The following is an 18,624-nucleotide window of genomic DNA, read 5'->3' as shown; positions in this document are numbered from 1 at the left end:
AAGCAAAATAATTAAACCAATAGCTATGAAGGACAGGCTGGGAGAGACAATTCAACAACTTTAATGGGCTTATAAAAGTTTCAGGTCCGAAAGGAGGCACTGCCTTTTCAATTGAATTTCTAAATATTACCCTTGTTTCCTCTTAGAGTTTATTAGGAGTGGATAAAATTAGTATTTAAATTAATCTCTTTCCTTACAGAAACAGAACAAAATTATTTACTGGTTTGCAGTTCAGCAGTGACGGCCCCATACTTGGCCTCCTTTTAGTCACTGAAATATATGGAACTGTTTTCAAGAAACCCACATAAGCTGGAAGCAAAAGTAACAAAATAACTTTGAATTATTGAAACAGCCTTTATTAAAACACACTGCAAAGGTTGCGCTTTTTTCTTGAAGAAGTCAGATCTGGATGGTGGCATTTTAATTGCTGAATTTACCCAGCTCTTATCATCGGTACCAGATGATGTATTTAATTCGAAAACACAGTTCAGTATTGCTCAAAAACTGGGAATATGCTGTGCTGCAGCTGAAACCACAAAACACATCCAGTTCTCAAACTGACCTAACATATGCTAAAAAACTTAAAGAGTTAAAAAGTGGAAAAATATAAAATTCTTGAAATACTATTTGAAAATAAGGTAACTGCTTATAGAAAGTGGGTGTAAGACTCCTGTTGCTTTTCAACAGGCAAAACATGAAAATGTGCCTATAAAGCACATCTTGCCTTTTTTATAAAGCTGCATGAGCATGACAAAATTAGCAATTTCAACTTCTCAAGAATTCATTTCAATTACATTTTGCATTTTTCTTTTAGCTATTTAAATGGTATTTAATAAAAGCATTATTAAGAACATTATGGATTCTATCAGAAAGAAAAGCAGTCGTTCAAAATCAGAAACATGTGAATTTGCTGTTTTCTATGATTCACTGTATTGTAATCATTAATCTATGTGTTACTACAAATCATTTAAACAGTTGTGATTTTTAGGAAATGTGTTCACTTAATTAACTTCTAATTTTTGTTCATTGCAATGCATAATGTATAGCAATATATTTTTTCTTGTTCTACAGTATTCCTGTATTAAAATTAAACTATTTAAAATATAATATTTACAGAAATATTTACTGATAAAGAGAATAAAATATATATACTCAAGGAGAAATTTTAGTTATTGAAGTTCATGTTCATTCAGTAAATCAGAGCCTATAAGTTAATATTTTTACATTGGACCTCTGTATCAATTGCTTGCAGTAACTCATGTCATAAGTTTTTGAAAACATACGGAATGCAGTAACTAGTGTCGTAAGTTTTTCAAAACATGAGGGAAAAGGAAATCTGGTAAATAAGTGGATTTGAGACAGCACTTTATTATTTTCTGTGGCTGAAACCAAAGAATAGCCCACTAGAAATACTAAACTGTCAGAACTAACAGAACACTAATAGTATTAGACTTAACAGTAGACTTTATTATTCATTGTCCATATAGCAAGCACAGGACAAAAGATATAGTTGCTAGTCTTGAGTTTCAGTACCTGTCATTTTATGCAGATCACTGCACAGTTTCAAATTTGTGCGATGTATTTTAATAATTTCAGACCTATACTGGAGGTACTTTGCAACTCATAGTTTGCCATACCACAGACAGTGTGAGATTGCAAGGCCCGGTTCTCAGCTAAAGGTCCAGTGGAGCTACTGATTTATCCCAGCTGTAGATTTGAATCTGTTGACATGATGAATTATTGTTGATCCCAATGCAAGTTTCTAGTTGTATATTATGAACATTACAGTATATGACCCTATGTAGCTCCTGAGTCATAGCCATTTAGTTAAATGAAAAACCCCAAATGTTTACTTCTAGCAGCGCTGCTCAGCCATTAACTGTGATTATTATTAAACTTCAGAAAAAAAACCCTATGTTTTAGTGTGCTTATACATGCACAGAAATAATGCTAAGACCCTGATTTTTCAAGATCTGCATTGCTGTTGATGATTAATGGCAACAGAAAGCTGAAAGAACAAAGCAAGATTTTCAAATATGTGTCAGAGTATGAAGAATTGGCAAATCTTAAATGCTCTCCTGCTGTCAGAGATCATACTTCTATTTGGACTACATTTTGTGCATTTCACAAAATTAACTAAAATACCAAATCATACAGATTTAAGAACATCAATAAAACTGATGCATATCTGGATGCTGATAATTTTGAATATATTAAGAGAACATATTTAGCTCATTAACGTTCATATTTGCAAACATCCCATAGGCCAAAGAAAACAAAAAACTAATAAATATACTGAGAAAACCCATACCTCAGTATGAAATCCTGACCCCTTCTCCAAGTAAGTACACACAGTTCAAATACACTGAGAATACCAAGCTACAGGGGCCCCTCTGTGGGGAAACCTGCAATTCAGTCAGCAGCATCAGTCAGCCAAAATAGAAGTTGTAGGGACAGATGCTACAGAGAGGATGACACTTTAAAGTGGTGGTTGATTTCAGAACGAGTGTGCACTTCTGTATACAATTAAGTTAATGCCATACTTGTACTGGTGCAGTGTTTTACCCGGATTTAAGTGCAGCACAAGACTATCACTCTAAGGTCGTTTTTATGGTACTAATCAGGCTCCCCATCATGCAGCCTACCCTACTAGGCCATCTGGTGTCACATCTCCCAGCAGAGTCACAAAAGGCAACAAAGGAGAGAACACTTGTGTTATACAACTCCCTCAACTTCTGCAGCAAAGAAGACACTTGGGAGACAGTTGCCAGCTTAAAATCCACAGCTCTTGGCCTGAGGCTTGCTTAGGCAGCAGCACGCCAGTGCCTCTGACCAGTACCACATTCCCACTGTTTCAGGACACCTCTGCAGGCAGCAGCAGCCAGGTCTGAAGGCTGGGTAAAGGCAGCCAGGAAACTACCACGTCCATTTTGATGCTTGTCCTGGGTGGCCTGGATGGTAAAACGTTAAAGACTAAACCTGCGTTTCAGCTAGCTTACAGCGGGGAGAGGTGTGACACGCAGCTGCTGCCGAGGGGAACGGGGCCTGTTTATAAACTGAGAAGCTCGTCTCACCGCACGCACACGGCGGGGCCGTAGCTGTGGAGCCGGCTACCGCTGTATAGTAGTGTCGCGGCAGCGCTGCTGCGGCCGAGGGCCAGGCCCAGCGCACTCGAGGGGCTCGACAGAGCCGCCGGCTGGGACCGCTCGCTGCCGGCGTGCCCAGAGACGGCCGGGCAGGGAGACGGGCGGGCGGCAAGCGCATGCCCCTCGCCGCCGCCTCCGCCGCAGCCCACCCGCTCTGGCACAGACTCGAACTGCCGCGGTTTCACGCGGTTTCCATGGACACTCCGCAGCGCCTCCCCCGCGCCGGCGGCAGGCAGCGACGCGGAGGGCTCTCCGGGGGCGGCCCCGCGCGCTGCCGTTGGGAAGTGCGTCACGGCGCGTGCGCGCCTGCGCCAGGGCGGTGGATTCGAACGGTGGGGGACGGTTGGGCTGGAGCCGTCGGGTCCGTTGTCGGCGGCGCCCGCGGGAGTAGGATGGGGCGTAGGGCGCCCCGCGCCGCCCTGCGGAAGATGCTAAAGAACGAGAAGCCGGGGTTTCGCCTGGCGGCGTGCGCCGACCTGCTGGTGAGGAAGGAGAGGGGCGGGTGCTGGGTGCGCGGCCTGGGGTTGGTGCGGGCCGCTTAGCCCCTCTGTGCTGGCCTTGCAGCCTCCAGCCTGCCTTCTGCGGGCACGGGCCGGGGACAGCGCCTGCACCAAGCAGCCGGCTGCGGTCCCCAGGCGCTCAGGCAGCGCGGTGAGCGGAAGGGATGAATCCTCCGGCTCCATGAGTACTGCCTCTCCCGGGGAGCCTGGGGTCGTGGCGCACGGCCGGGAGCAGTTACTCAGGGTGCTGTGGTGCAGGTGTCCCTAATGAGGAACAGTTAGTCTGTAAATGTTTCATCGCTTGGATGATACGGACCGATGGATTGTGCGCACTGGACTGCTTCGGAATTACTGGGAGTAATGGGATGCCAAGTTACTGCAATTTGTGTTTCCCCAGTGGCCTACAGGTAGAGGGGAGGCAAAGTTTGTGGGGAGATAGTTCATTAGTGTAATAAAAGACTAATAAGTAGTGGCTGCAGCTTTCTGCGTTGCTGGTGGCAAGCAACTGGATTGTCGTTTTCTGACAGTTTGGGGATTGAGGAACAGCCTGATGCATTAATGTTGTGTCACTGTGTGTACACACTGAGGTTCAAAGAGTTTGATGTAGACAGGCTGGGAAATAGGAATTCGGATTATGTGGCTGTAACATGTAGGTGTTGTTTAGGAGTTCAAATACACAGAAATGAATCAACTGGACTGTGGTTAATGAGCTGCTAAAGCATCTAGATTGGCCATATTTTTGTAGAAGGCCGTCTAAATAATCTCTGTTCAAAACTAAGTAATGGCAAATCTTGTTAGTAATCTAATGAAGAAATGGGGTGTTGGGATCCTGTTCGTGGTTTAAAAACAGCTGCCATAAAAGTGTAGGGATAGCAGAGCTATATTGAACCAGTTTCAGAAAACTTCGGGCAATAAGGTTGGATTCCTTCTAACCTGCAATAAGGGATCTGTGGCACAGGGAGGGTTTGCCAAATATTATGTGAGTGCAGCAAGGAAACGTGACTTCAAAAGAGCTTGTGTTAGCTGCTGTATTGAAAATAATACTTGTGCATAAAAAAATATTCTCTGAAGTGACTTAATAGGGTTAACTTACGTGACTGTCATGCCCTGTTGTTTTCAAGTGCATGTGATTCTTGGAGCGTTGGTGCATACTAATATGGTCCCTGACTTGAATTGTAAGTCCATGTTTCATATGTATATAAAAGTTGCGTCTTGCAGCATCATGAAGGTTGCTAACTAGATATATGAAGCTAAATGTAAATATACAAAATTTAAGAATACTTAATAAGACTAATATAAATGAATATAATATTTGCATGAGAGGATTTACATTTGAATGTAAACAAAGCATATTTTTATAGTTGTTCTAATAAAAATATGATCTCTCATTACTGCTTTTGCTATCTGCATTTTATGGACTGAGGAGCTGGCCCCTTGCTACCCATGCTGAGACCCACTCAGAGCTTATTCTGGAATGCAGTAGTTAACTAATCAAACTTTATTTATACAATCATTAAAATTTTTTGTAGTCATTAGTAACAGTTGGTCTGTATTTCCGTGGTAATGTTAATTTGGCTTCAAGGTAGTGTAGCTGCCTGAAAAAGGTTGAGTGGGCACCAATAGCCAAGATCTGGAAGGATGTTCCATCTCATCCTTGTCTTGGTCATGATGTTCTATGGGCCATAAAGACAATCAGTGAATTGAAGAGACTGAAATTAATAAACAACAGCAATTTGATCTAGCTTAAAGTAAGGCTATGTAAATACTCATTCCGACACGAAGGATAAGAATGAATTCTAATAATGTGGAGGAGGTTTAGATTCTCTCTTCTGGTGATGTCAAATTAAATGGCCTTTGCTCTTAGGAGGATTAGCTTTTTTTATTTTACCTTTAAACAGGAATGTCCAGGAGTGGTGATTATCTGTGATGTTCTTCAACTAGGTGGCTAACAGCTCTTTATCTCTCTATGGCTAAATAATCAATATAATTGGAGTTCTGCTTCATTAAAAAAAAAAAGGGGGGGGGGTTGTAGTCCTGTAGTTAGACAAGTAACAATTTTTTAGAGTATCTTTTTTAATGTCTCTGTTATTCCCTACAAACCTTGTAAGAATTATTAGATTGTATACTTTAGAAACTTACATAGTAGCTGTCTTAACACAACAAACCCGTTTATGTTTTGTTTAAGTGCTTTGTGTCTTCTGCAGGGAAGTTAATGTGCTAACTTTCTGAATGATCCATGCATTGCGTTTAAATCTACAGTGGTACTTGGCCAGTACAGTGAGGAGGTTTGCCTGCATCTCTTATGACAGATTGTTTTCCTTTTCCTGACCTTCAACAATTATTTTTCCTGAATTTTTAAATCGGTGTCTTCTTACATGACATTATTGAAAAGTTTGAAAGACCTAAGAATTGAGATAATTTTGGTGACTATTTGAATGGCGTTTCTTTTTCATTTTCCAGATTCTTTTGATCAAGTCTCTTTTTGAAATCTGAAGCTTTATCAGAATCTATTTCCTATGTGTTAACATCTTTTTCTGTGCACAGTGTAACTAACAAATTTCATCAGGCTTTCAGATCCAGAAGCTTTTTTGTTGAAGGAGTGTGATAATATCTTTGAGTGAAGGGGTAGGAATAGTGTTTAAGGTTTTTTCAGTGCTCTTACAAGTCAGCTATTTACCTTTTTTAAAATATGAGGTTAAGATTTTAGCACAGTGGGCTGAGGGAAAAAAAATCTGAAAACTTCGTTCTAGCTGGAAATTATAAAAGAAAAGCAGGAACTCAGCTGCTTGTTCTATGCTGGAAAGGCAGGTTTGTATTTCCGTTTCAGAAAAAGCTTAAAGTATTACACTGAATTACTCCCCCCCACCCCTTTTTTTTTCTTTACCGTCAGAGAATGCCAAGTAAGTGTACATTGAAGGCAAAATATCACTTTAAAGAATCTTTTTGAAGTTATGGCAGCAAAACAAAATTATGGATCTTGTCTCTACTGTTCATTAGTTCTATTGAACAGGTGTATGCAAGTTGCTCTGTGAGCAGTGTTGTGAGTTTTTGCATATATTCTTAGAGGTTTACTACCTTTCTTTTATGGGGTATGAGCATTCTGTTCTGTAAGGTGGCTTTCACCAATATTTGGAAACTATTCTTGAATTTTACACAGATGGACGATAATGTAATACGTAGTAAAGCAATGTCTTTAAACAAATATCACTTAAGTACTTGTCAGTAACTGTACTGTTTGTGTTTTTCAGTCATTCTGTCTTTCATTAGCCTTTCTCAATTGCCTTGGATAATCTGGAATATTTATTAATGTGTGTACTCTATTGTGGAATGTTCTGAATTTAGTTATGTGACTATAAGAGTTCAGGGGAAGCTTCTTCACATGCAGTAATTCACTTTGAAAATAAGAAAATAAAGGTACAGTGATTCTGAGAGAAGATGCAATTTTTAAAGGCAGTTTTAAAATTAACACTTGCTTTTAGGTAAGTTAACAGGAGAACTTGCAAGTATGGAAGCTTTTGTTCCATCTCCCTCTTCTTCCCCAGCTTGTTTGCAGAAATCTAACCTCCATGTTGTTAAGTCTAATAATGAGAATTCTAATGTTGAATACTATTTTAGTGCCACTATTTGATTCTGTCGGAGGTTATTTCTGTGTGGGTAACTAAAGACTAGTTTAAAAACGGCTTTGATGTTTTACTAAATAGATCTGCAGGAACATCTGCTTTTTGTGTAGTAGATGCTTCCAAACAGTGCCAAATATTATGTACATTTATGTATTGCACTCTGGCTTCATTTAGTTCAAGAGATTAAAAAAACCAACAAACTAAATTGCTTGTCATCTGAACACTGAAATACTTATCCTCTAACAGATTCTTTGTGCTACAAACCCACTGCCAAAATATTTCCCATAAACTGTAACTTGTAACTTTCCATGTATGTTTCTAGGCTTTGCAGTTCAGGTATGGCAGAATATCACCTAACTCATATAAATAAAATTTTCATGTGTTTCAGTAGTATTTTTGAACTCTTGATTGAAGTGTTTTTGTACACTTTACATAACAAAGTTAATATTGTGTGAAAGTTCAATTTAGGAAAGTTGCAATTACCGATTTTCAGGTTGGACTATTAAGATAGTTTACATAATGTCTGTATAATGCTAGAGGTCCCTTATTACAAAAGGGTGCTTTTGGCTGGCAGTTTTAGTCCAAGTTGGAGCAGTTCCTCCCTGTTAAAATTTTTGCTGCTTCTGTACTAGCAGAACAGCATTCTGTATTCAACGGAATACTGCCCTACCAGTTCTTTTCATGTAAAAAGGTAAAGTCAGCTCTGAGTTGGGAAAAAATAGATGAAACCTCCTGACAGCAGAAATTTTCTTGTTCTAGAGAAATTCATGTCGATGCTCCTTTGCACTGGAAAGGGGTAGAAGTCCTTGAACTTGTCTGTAGTCCATTTGGTGATAAGGCAGGGATGAATTTGCTGTTCATTAAAAGTCTGGCTGTTGTAGTCACTGAAAGCTGACCATATTTACTAGTAAAAGCAAAAGAGCTCCTTATTCTCTGGTATTTATGTTACATTTCATTATAAAAAAGCTACAATAAAAATCAGATTGGATTTCTGTTTAGATCAGTTGTTGTTTCTGTGATTGTATCTAGAGTGCTTCCATCATCTAAGTATACTAAATTTAAACAATATTTACAAGAGTCTTGCAGTAAGGAATGTCTGGGGAATTTATTAAGACTTGGTATGAGTGTTACTTTGTTTTCCTGAATACACTTTTCAGGAATTTGGAAGCAGTCTAGTATGCAAATCTCTGTCTCAAACAATGAGCCTATGAAAAAACAAACTGTGCTTAAACAGTTTGAATCCTTCTTGAGGGTTGGGTTTTTTTTCTTCCCTCTTTTAAAGGTGTATTTGAACTTCTTGCTGTTTCTCCGTCGTCTAGCAGAAGAAGCCAGGACAAATGCTTTTCAGAACAGAAGTAGAATAATTAAGCCTGAGCACATTATATTGGCAGCAAAGGTAATAGAACATTTCTAATAGTTTTTCTTTTTTTGTTTAATGTAAAATACATTATGACATCGTATACAAAAGCTTTCTGTGTTAGTTATGTTTTTCATGACCTGCAGAAATGTAATGTTATTTAATCCGTCCTTGGCATAATTCACTGTTACTAAGATATCAGATAAACTGTCCTTCCCTATTAAATATAGCCCCTTTTTTTCTTGATTATTCCATGTTTAAATTCATTGTTTCAATATGCAGGTAAGTCTATGCAGTTGTGTACCAGGAAGCATCCATGGGCTGAAAGCCCAGGGAACAGGCACAAATTCCAAATTTGGAGGATCTTTATTTCAGATGACACTATATCAAGGAAGCATGCTGTCTTGACTTCAGTAACATAAATGAAACCTTATGGGACAAGTGAGAAATAGTTCAGAGAGGTTCAAATATGTTTCTTACGCCTTCAGTTCTTACCTGCTTAGTCTAAAAGATGTTTGAAGTGGATTCTTGCAGCATTGTCTGGGTACTACTTGAACAAGCAGATTCTTTGGGGAATCTTCTTTGGGGAGGACTAAACTGTGGATTGCTGTGTGGGTGGTTCAGCATAACAAATTGCTGTATGAATATCGAAGGAGAAATCTTTTACATTACAGAGGTAAGTTTTGTGTACAAGCAAAAGAAGGGAAAGAGGAAGGTGTTATGCAGCTTTCTCTCTCTAGAAAGAATTAGTGTCAAAGTATGACTGAAATCCTTTTATATTCTGTAGCTCTTTTCACTCACTAGGATATGTCTGCTTTAGTTAGGTTTCATGAAGGAACTCAGTCTCTTTAATTCATCTGTTCGGCTACCGACTACTGCTGGGTAAATTGGAAGAATAAAACTCCATGTTATCTGATATTTGGGTCTTGTGGCTTCTGTTATCTTCAGTACTCTTTTTTCCTCTGGTGAAATGTCTAGTTTGATACTTTCTATTACTATAGTAACAGAAATACATACAGGATGTGTAAGGTAGCCAAGTGACTGTTGCAGTTGGAATCTTAGCATTTGTAATTTCTTTTTAACTGCAATCTTAACATCATTTGAACATTTTTGTGCTCCATTTATTTATTATTTTTGAAGATGAGAAGAAAGGCAAAACTGCCTGTATTTAAATATTTTTAACACTTAAATGGGTCCCACTTGGGCTTTGAAGCTCATTTTTCAACTTACACTCCAAACCAAAAGATGTCCTTTCAAGGGTCTAGGCACTCTTGGTATAGAAAGAAGTAAAACACTACAAACAAAATTTGAGCACAAATTAGCTGTATAATTACATACTCTTTTTTATTTTTTATTTTTTCCTAGATCCAGTAGTTAAGAGCTTCAAGGAATCTGCTGAGGGCTTGAGAACACCATTGCCATTTCTCAGCATTCATTTTTAAAATAAGCCTTTTATTTTATAGAATCCTTGGTTGTGAATGTTCTGTTTAAAACCAAAATACTTTCTGATATGGCATTTTTCTGTATGGCTTTGCTTTATTTATAACTTTCACTAAGCTTTTACTCTTGCCGACTCTGCTCTTGGAAACAAACTGTTCGGCTGGGTGAATCTTTGGTCTGAGTAGCCTAGCATTTTGTGTCTCTTACTAAGCTGCCTGGATTGTAGTGATAAAAGCAGTGATAAATATACTTTTTTTCTTTTTGCAGGCTATTTTAAAGAAAAGCAGAGGCTAGAAAACAGACCCCTGGAATTTCAAAGCCTGTTTCAACTTTTTTTTTTGTTTTTCTTACTGATGTGAGATCCTGTGACCCAGCTTTTGCAATTGTGGAAGTATATATATAGTTTTATTGATGTCTGTCTGCTGACTCTGAGTATCTTGTTGTTTCTTAAAAAGAAAATAATTTAACAGTGTTACGATGTGTTTGATGTTAGATCCTGTACAAATAGTGAAGATAATTTGGCAAGCATGCCAAGCTACTTCCTCCCTGCTCAGAGTGTCATCCTAACTTGTCAAAAGACTGGAAATGTACAATGTATAAAATAATTTCTAAAATTAAAATCATGTGCTGTTTCTAATGTTTTAAAATAGTTGTTGAACACTTTGCTTAATCTTTTGATAAAGATGTGGTTTTATATCAGAGTTTGAATTGATAATAAAGTTTTGGGGAATATGTGGTAGCTGATCTTTCATACGTGCAGTGAGCTATTCTTAAAATAAAGAACTTCTAGAAACATTATGTATTGAATAGTCCAATTTGTTTAACGTTACTGAGCATATTCTGGAAATTCAGTTAAAAAAGATTGTGTTTTAAATATTTTTGTAGTCTAAGGAAACTGGAGCAATGCCACAACTTCAAATTTCATATCATGTCCACCTACTTTTAAAAATCCTATACAACCTGGGAAAAGTCATCCTTTTACGACATGCAGAAAGCAAGGTTGACTCCTCTGCTTTACTTAACTCACAGGACTTAGTTCAGTCTGCTTCTGGTAAGGTTGACTAGATTCCTTGTTCTGCGTTTTCTTCTCTTGGAATCCACAAGAAAAGCAGAGAACATGCATGTGTAGAGGATATTTTGACTTAACAATCTGAATTATATTCTCAGGAATAAGAAGATCTGAATAGGTATGTATATTTCTTTGTAATTACTGTCCATGGTCTAACAACAATAATAGTGTTGTTATTGCAACACTACATTTTTCCTTTGTTGTTAATGTTTTCTGTTACATTTTCTTGAAATATTTTCTTATAGTCCTGTATAACAAGATACCTTTCCTCATTGTACAGTTGTTTGAGTGCCGTAGCTTTTTTGGAACTTGGTTTGATGTCTAGTACGAGTTATGCTTTTTTGATCTGCCTAAGAGCAAGATGTGCTCTGAGCTTAGTAGAATGTTCTTATTCTCATGTAGTAGGTGGATGATCAGATACCATTGGGGAATGGAGGCAAGGAAGGGTTAAATCAGCCACCTGTGTCCTTTTAAAATATTTCGTACAGTGGTTTTGGCCTGTATTCATGGTTAAGGTGCTTTTTTTCTTAAGCCCTGAGAAGTTTGAGTCAGAACGTGTCCTGCCTTGTGAACGTTTTATAATAGCTGAAACAGACAGGTATTCAGAAGACCCAAACAGTTTGCCAAGTGTTCAGGTTTCTCTCTTAAACCTTAAATAAATACTTATGGAAAATTAGGATGGTTGATGTACTGTGGTTAAGCATTCAGAAATATACAATGCTATTACATTTTTCTAGTATCTTCTTGAATGTTCACCATAAGGTTAATTATATTAATGTTTGGCAGCTCTTTTGTACTCCTTGATGGGTATACACAGGGTCTCTTCTCTAACCAGTAATCCTTACTGGGTTTTTAAAACCAAAACTCCTTACAGAATGTTGTCTAAATACCCATAAACACTTCCAATTTTCTGTTACTGAATATTTAATGACAAAACATCAAAGCACATAGTTCTGGAAAATGTCTTTTTTTAAGTAGATCTGTGGTAGTTGGGTTCTCTTATTTGAATTCCTATGTTGATACTTTGCCGTTAGGAGGAAAAGGCAGGAATTATTGAGAGAAGAGTCATGCTGATGCATTAATAAGGCATCTCATCTACTCAACTGTTTCATGAAACCTGGAGAAATTTAGTGTTTGGAAACCATTGAGACTGTTGACTCACTATAGAATTTCCTCTCATTTTAAAGGGTCAAAAGATTTTAGGAAGGAGAGGCACTCAGAGGCAATACAATTATGATTCTTCATTTCCTCAGGAAAGTGGGATAGATGGCCTAAAAAATTAAAGGCTTACTAAGACATTATCCAGTTTTTCCATTCTTTCTTTTTGCAGCTTTCCCAGTGTTCTTCCATTGCATGTCCTATTCCACCCTTTCAGTATGACCATCAAGAAAGAGGGAAAAGTCAAAATGGAGAAAAAAGAAGAATGTGGAAAAATTCAGGTGGTCCTTGTCTTGGGCTTTGTTTTTTTATGTAGCTGATGTTAGTCTCTGGGCCATTGAGTGGCATCACACATGATTAAGGCACAAATAGAGAAGAAAAGTGTTTATTGGTAAGTGGGTGATGATGAGGGAGAGCTGTGTTTTCATTTGTAGGGTGGTGCTGCTGCTGTTTTTGTTTCCTCTCACGTATAGAGTGACCGATGGGACAGAACCTGCTATTTGCCAACTTGACTAAGTCTTCTCATGAGGAGTATACACTATTTTAGCTCTCATTGTAACATTTTGCTTGCAGGATAAGTGAAGGGAGAAAGCAGTTGTTAAAGGTTTAAAACTAGATTCATAAATACTTCTGGTTTGTAGGGCATGTAAGTTTAATATTCCTGAGTGGTATAAATAATCTGATTATTAGGTTTAAAAGTATTTTTAAAAAGTGTGACTATTAAGAATGGTATATCAGTGAAGGTTAGATCTAGGGGGGGATCTGGCTGTTCAACTCCTGAAAGAGTCAACAGGAATAACTGAACTTCTACACTTTTATGGGTTAGGGCCCAAATAATTACTGTTCTATTTGAATCTAAAGTTATGTTGAATCGTTAAGTTTGCTGTTTTGGTTCAGAAAATCAACAGAGGAGCTAGAGATGACATTTATGCCTTGGAGTTTCATTGTGCTTGTATGTAGAGGAGCTAAAAACAATCTTAAGGTGCATAATGCAGATAGTAAATATTCTCTGGTTATAGTGATACGATAAAGGCAAAATATTCAGAAGTATGTATGCTGCAATAGGACAGTTCTTTTTCTAGCCATAAGGTGGGGATAGAGCAGAAACTGTCTTTTTCTTTCTTGCAGTAACTTTCTGTTAGAGAATATATTCTGGGTTTTCCTACTCAAAAGTGTACTATAGGTTGTGACACTTCCAGACATTTTTGTTTCTAACAATCCTACACTGCTGACACATGTAGGATGATTAATGTTTTTAAAAAATCCTATTCACTCCAAAAAAAGCTGATCCATGCTGAGAGGTTAAAAGTTAGACATGTGAAGCTGTGATAGATCCTGACGATTTCTCTTTCTTCGAAGCTCAATGTTTCAGCATCAGATAGCTTTCTTACTTATAGGCCTGTAGCTGTTTGTACAGCATAGCCTCATTTTTAGAAACTGGTATGTTCTGCAGGCAGTGTTATATAGGAGGTTTTTGATTAGGACATTTCTCATAGAGCAACATTATATAGTTTGTATTGGTTGAATTGCTGACTTGGCATTCCATTAGGCTTTTATCAACTTAGAACAACTAATGATAGGGCATTTTAACTCCTAAATACATAGGGGTTTGAGGTGACTTATGATTATGAATATATACTTAGAAGGTGTGACTTATATTTCAAATAAAAATGCTAGTTACAGTAAAGTAAAATTCTCTTTTCCAGAGCTGCATGCTATATGTAAAATTTAAGTTCTTCAGAGTGTTTCAAAGTGCTGGGTGTAGTTGTTTTTCAGTTCAAAGTGCTTTCTATATGTATTGGAATATATATTCCTTGATACTTTTAAGGGTACTGTACTTGCAGCTGCTGTGGTAATCTACTTGTGTGTGATAAAAAACATAATAGAACAAATTCTTTACGTGTTTAAGTAGTTTCAGTTCTGGGGTGAGAAGATGCCAACAACATTTTTGTTCTGCTAAATACAGAATTGCAACTTTTTGAGGAAGTTGGTGATGAGTCTCCCTACCTGACAGCTTGTAGTTCTGCAGATGCAGTCAGCTGGAATTCATTCATGTACTGTTTGGCGAACAATGTTGGGGTTATGTCAGTTTCTTTGCAGTCCACATTCATCAAATTCACACAGGCTTTGGTACATAATATTCTCCCATGAGCTGGGTTATTAATGTTATCCTGACCAAACCTCTGAAAGATCTTTTCAGGTCATTTGATACCCGTAAGATCAAGTTTCTTACCGAGAAGGTCACTTTCCTGGGGGAATAATTTGAGTGCATTGAGAACTTGGTAGAGCGTAGAAAAACGCCTAAACAGCCCTAAAATTACTTCTTGTTTACAAAAGAAATGTAGACACAGCCTTACTACTGGGTAATAATGTGATTGCAGCAGTTAAATAAAACCAAGGGCACTTCCTACAGGAATGGCTTGCCCTTAACCTCCTAGCACTAGGTCAGTCATGCTCTACAGAAACAGACACTCCTATTTTGTTTCCTAAGTGTGTAAAAACAGAGAGAGATACGTATTTTGGCAATTGAAAATATCCTGACTAAAAAATTATGAAGTTCAAACTCTTCCAAATATATGTAGTAAGAAATAGGGTTGGATTAGCTGGAGGTTCTAACCCCTTATACAAGGTGTAGACTGGTGTAATTGTGTTTGGGCTAACCTCTGAAATTGACAGCTTAATGTGAATTTTTGAGTTTGTTTAACTTCAGGTAAGTACACACAGATCAGATTATATAACCAAAATCAGTTTTAATGGGATTTACTCAAGTTTTATGAATAAACCAGATTAGGAAAACATTTAAGTAACATGTAAGCCAGTTTTAATAACTCTGTTGCATAGCTGAAATCTTAGTACAAGGAAGCCTCTAGTCTGAGCTGTTGGAGGGTACTCGGAGAGTAAAAGCTAAAGTTAACGCACCGGTGGTGGTTTAAACGTGTTTGAATTCATTATTATTTAGTTTGTTTTCACTCTTCAGAGAAAACTGTGTGTACAGCGCTGTGTCCACAGTCGGTCAGCTGTTTAAATATTGCTGATTTCTGAAGGCTGTTTCACAATTAAAAATGAGTAAATGAGTTAAAGAAAGACCCTAATTAAAAAAAATTAAAAAAAAAATTAAAATGGTGGGAACAGTAAGGAAAAGGCACAGGTAAGCTTACAGCATAATGATTGTCTGACCAACTATCGTAGTTTAAACTGATCCACACAGGTCGTCCACTAACCCCACCCCCGACTCTCCCCGCTCCCGGAGGGATGGGGAGGAGAATCAGGAGAATGTAACTCCCACGGGTTGAGATAAGAACAGCCCAGTAACTAAGGTATAACACAAATCACTGCTGCTACCACCAATAATGATAATGATAAGAGAAAACAACAAGAGAATATGATACCAACGCCGAACGAGTTTGACCCCCCGAAGAGAGCCCGTGCCCTTCCGGGTAACTCCCAGTTACCTCCCTGGGCATGACGTGCTGTGGTATGGAATACCTCTTTGGCTAGTTTGGGTCAGGTGTCCTGTCTCTGCTTCCTCCCGGCCTCCCCTCGTCCCCAGCAGAGCATGAAACTCACAAAGTCCTTGGCCAGAATAAACATTACTTAACAACAATTAAAAACAATCGGTGTTATCAGCTCTCTGCCCAGGCTGGAAGTCAAAACACAGAGCTTGCACCAGTTACTAAGAAGGAGCAAAACAGCTCCTGGTAAACCCAGGACACCAACCTTAACTGTGCTTCTATAGTTTCACAATTTGTTTTTCATGTTGAAGTTTAATTGTGGATTCCTATACTTGGCAAATTTAAAGGGCTGGGTTTGCAAGAGGAGGGCAGTAGTTTTCATGTAGTCTAGGTAACAGTGCTCTTCTAAAGCTTTTTGTGATAACGTCAGTACTGTGTCTGTCCAACCTGAAGTTCAGCTTAAGTTTTTCCCTGCCATGGGCCGAGACACTTTTCACTAGACCAGGTTGCAAAGCCCCATCCAGCCTGGCCCTGAACACTGCCAGGGATGGGGCCACTGGAAGGCTTCTGTAAGGTTTTCCCAGAACCTTCTCTTCTCCAGGCTGAACAAGTCCAACTCTTTCAGCCTGTCTTAACAGAAGAGCTCCAGTCCTCTGATCAGCTTTGTGACCTCATCTGGATTCACTCAAGCAAGTCCATGTCCCTCTTGTGTTGGGGGCTCCAGAGCTGAACACAGTACTGCAGGTGGGTCTCATGAAAGTAATGTAAGGGGAAGAATCACCTCCCTTGACCTGCTGGTCACGCTCCTTTTGATGCAGCCCAGGATGCAGTTGGGTTTCTGGGCTGCAAGGACACACTGAGGCTGGCTCATGTTGAGCTGCTCATCAGCCAACACCCCAAAGCCCTTCTCCTCTGGGCTTATATATATATATAAAAATATATAAAAGTGGCTGCAGAATCAAGAATGAATATCTCTCTTCACCACTACTTGTGGGTATTTGGGGGTTGGTTTGTGTTTTTTTTTTTGTTTTGGGTTGCTTTTTTGGGGGGTGCAGGGTAAGGGTCATGTGGGAGGGGTGGTGTTTGTTTTTTAGTGGAAAGAAGGGAAAGTTACCAAAAATGATTAACTTGATTATTAGGCACTGTAATTAGCACAAGAATTCTTCAGCAGTCTGTTGGCTTTGAAACTTAGTTCAAGTGAATTTAAAGAAAAAGCTTCAAAGGAGCCCTCAACAACTAGGTGCAGCTTTCTTTTCCTCTCTTTGACTGAAGTTTATAAAATGGGAATGAGAGAAGGAACAGTTGGCTAAGAAAGGTTCCAAATAGGAAAAAAACAGCATCTAGCACCGTCACTGGCATTATTTCAGATTTATACAATGTCTTGCATACAAATGATCTGAAATGAGTTTGAATCCACTGTCTCAGCAGATAGCCGTAAAGAAGAAAGCTTCAGTCTCAAGGTCTGGGCAGGATACGATGCTTCTCCTGGTCTCAGCTGTTGTGGCTCTGTTGGCTTGTGCTCTCTTGCTAGCCATGGGTGTCCTTTGGGCAAATATCCAGCTCTTGGGAGACACACTGCCTTATGCATAACATCCTGTGAGAGTTTCTTTGTACATCAATACTGGAATGGCTTTGGTATCTTCACACATGATTCAATAGCAGGTCTGCCCTGGAGAATTTTTTAGCGTTTTTTAACTGTACCTGTAAGTTTTGCTGTGCTTTTATGGACATTTATATAGAATATTTTAATTAATTTGCTTTAGTTTATCCTAAATTGTGAGTAAAATTCAAATATTAAATGTTCCCTAAAAACATTTGTATTCAGGGATAAACCACGCGTAGGAGATAGTAGTCCTTACCCAAGATTTCTGAAATATCATTTCTTCCTTCCTTTTTCCTGTTCACATTAATATTTCTGTGTATATGAAACACAGACATTGTGGGGTTGTAGAAGTCGGGCCCAGGTTTTAATGATACTTTTTGTTGACCGCAATTTTTGAAGTTAAATCTCAACAAGGTATGGAATAACTTACTGGCTTGAGAAGGTGTTAATGTATGATAATTTTGTGCCTACAAACACAGATTTTATTGTTGATTTTACTGTTCACGCTACTGTGCCTTATGTTGAACTTTTCATATTTGCTAAACAGCTAGCTGTCAGTGCAGCTTTAGCCAAAAGTTGGAAGAATAGGCAATATTAAAAACACAGGATGAGTGCAAGCACAGCAGTTTTACTTTGGCATATTATTTTCATGAACCTAGCATCTTTTGCAAGGTTTTCCTGGAAATAAAAAGAATACACCTTTCCAAATCATCTTTACTTGGGTAGAATCGATGCTTAATTACACTGAACTTCTCCAAAACAAACGTTCATGTATTGACGTGAATTATACCTTGGATAATTCTGCTAACATGGTTTTTTCCTACTTCTTGCTTGCCCACTTTCTCTCACAAGGAAGAGGATGGGATAAGCTGGGTATGCCTTTCTTCCATTGAAAACTCTTCTAAAGGCTCTATTTTTGGTGAAATTTCTGCTGAAGCAGAAGGCAATATGTCTAAAATGATGTCTTAGAAATCAGGTGATTTACCAAAAAGGTATTATTTTGTCTCTACTAACGGTAGTTTAAAATGCTTGCTTTGATGTGTAAAGACCTTCTCTGCACAGCTGCAAGTACTGGATTTTATGTATAAACTTTTAAGAAAGTTAATTTTTAAATGTTTTTCTGCAGTTCAGAAACTCTCAATATTTTCTAATGAATAAAACTCCAGATGGAACTTAGACTACCTGGAGGTATGCTTTATTCCCTTAAGAACCATCATTTTAAAATATCAGGCTACTCTCCAGTAGAGAATGGAGACGATTTTTGTTGGATTATTTTATT

The 18,624-nt window shown here is 38.4% G+C and overlaps 1 protein-coding gene across 1 annotated transcript; it reads left to right on the top strand.

Annotated features, from left to right (window-relative positions):
* The first annotated feature begins 3,394 nt into the window (after positions 1-3,394).
* CENPW (centromere protein W) lies at positions 3,395-10,861 on the top strand. Its single transcript, XM_065680934.1, has 3 exons — positions 3,395-3,628; positions 8,549-8,662; positions 10,331-10,861. Exons 1-3 carry the CDS (start codon positions 3,539-3,541, stop codon positions 10,355-10,357), a joined length of 231 nt encoding a protein of 76 aa, XP_065537006.1. The 5' UTR covers positions 3,395-3,538; the 3' UTR covers positions 10,358-10,861.
* The last annotated feature ends 7,763 nt before the right edge of the window (positions 10,862-18,624 follow it).

Source organism: Lathamus discolor, chromosome 5 (assembly GCF_037157495.1).
Source record: "Lathamus discolor isolate bLatDis1 chromosome 5, bLatDis1.hap1, whole genome shotgun sequence".
NCBI lineage: Eukaryota > Metazoa > Chordata > Aves > Psittaciformes > Psittacidae > Lathamus > Lathamus discolor.
The sequence above is the reverse complement of the archived record's forward strand: the minus strand, read 5'-3'. Positions and strand labels throughout refer to the sequence as shown.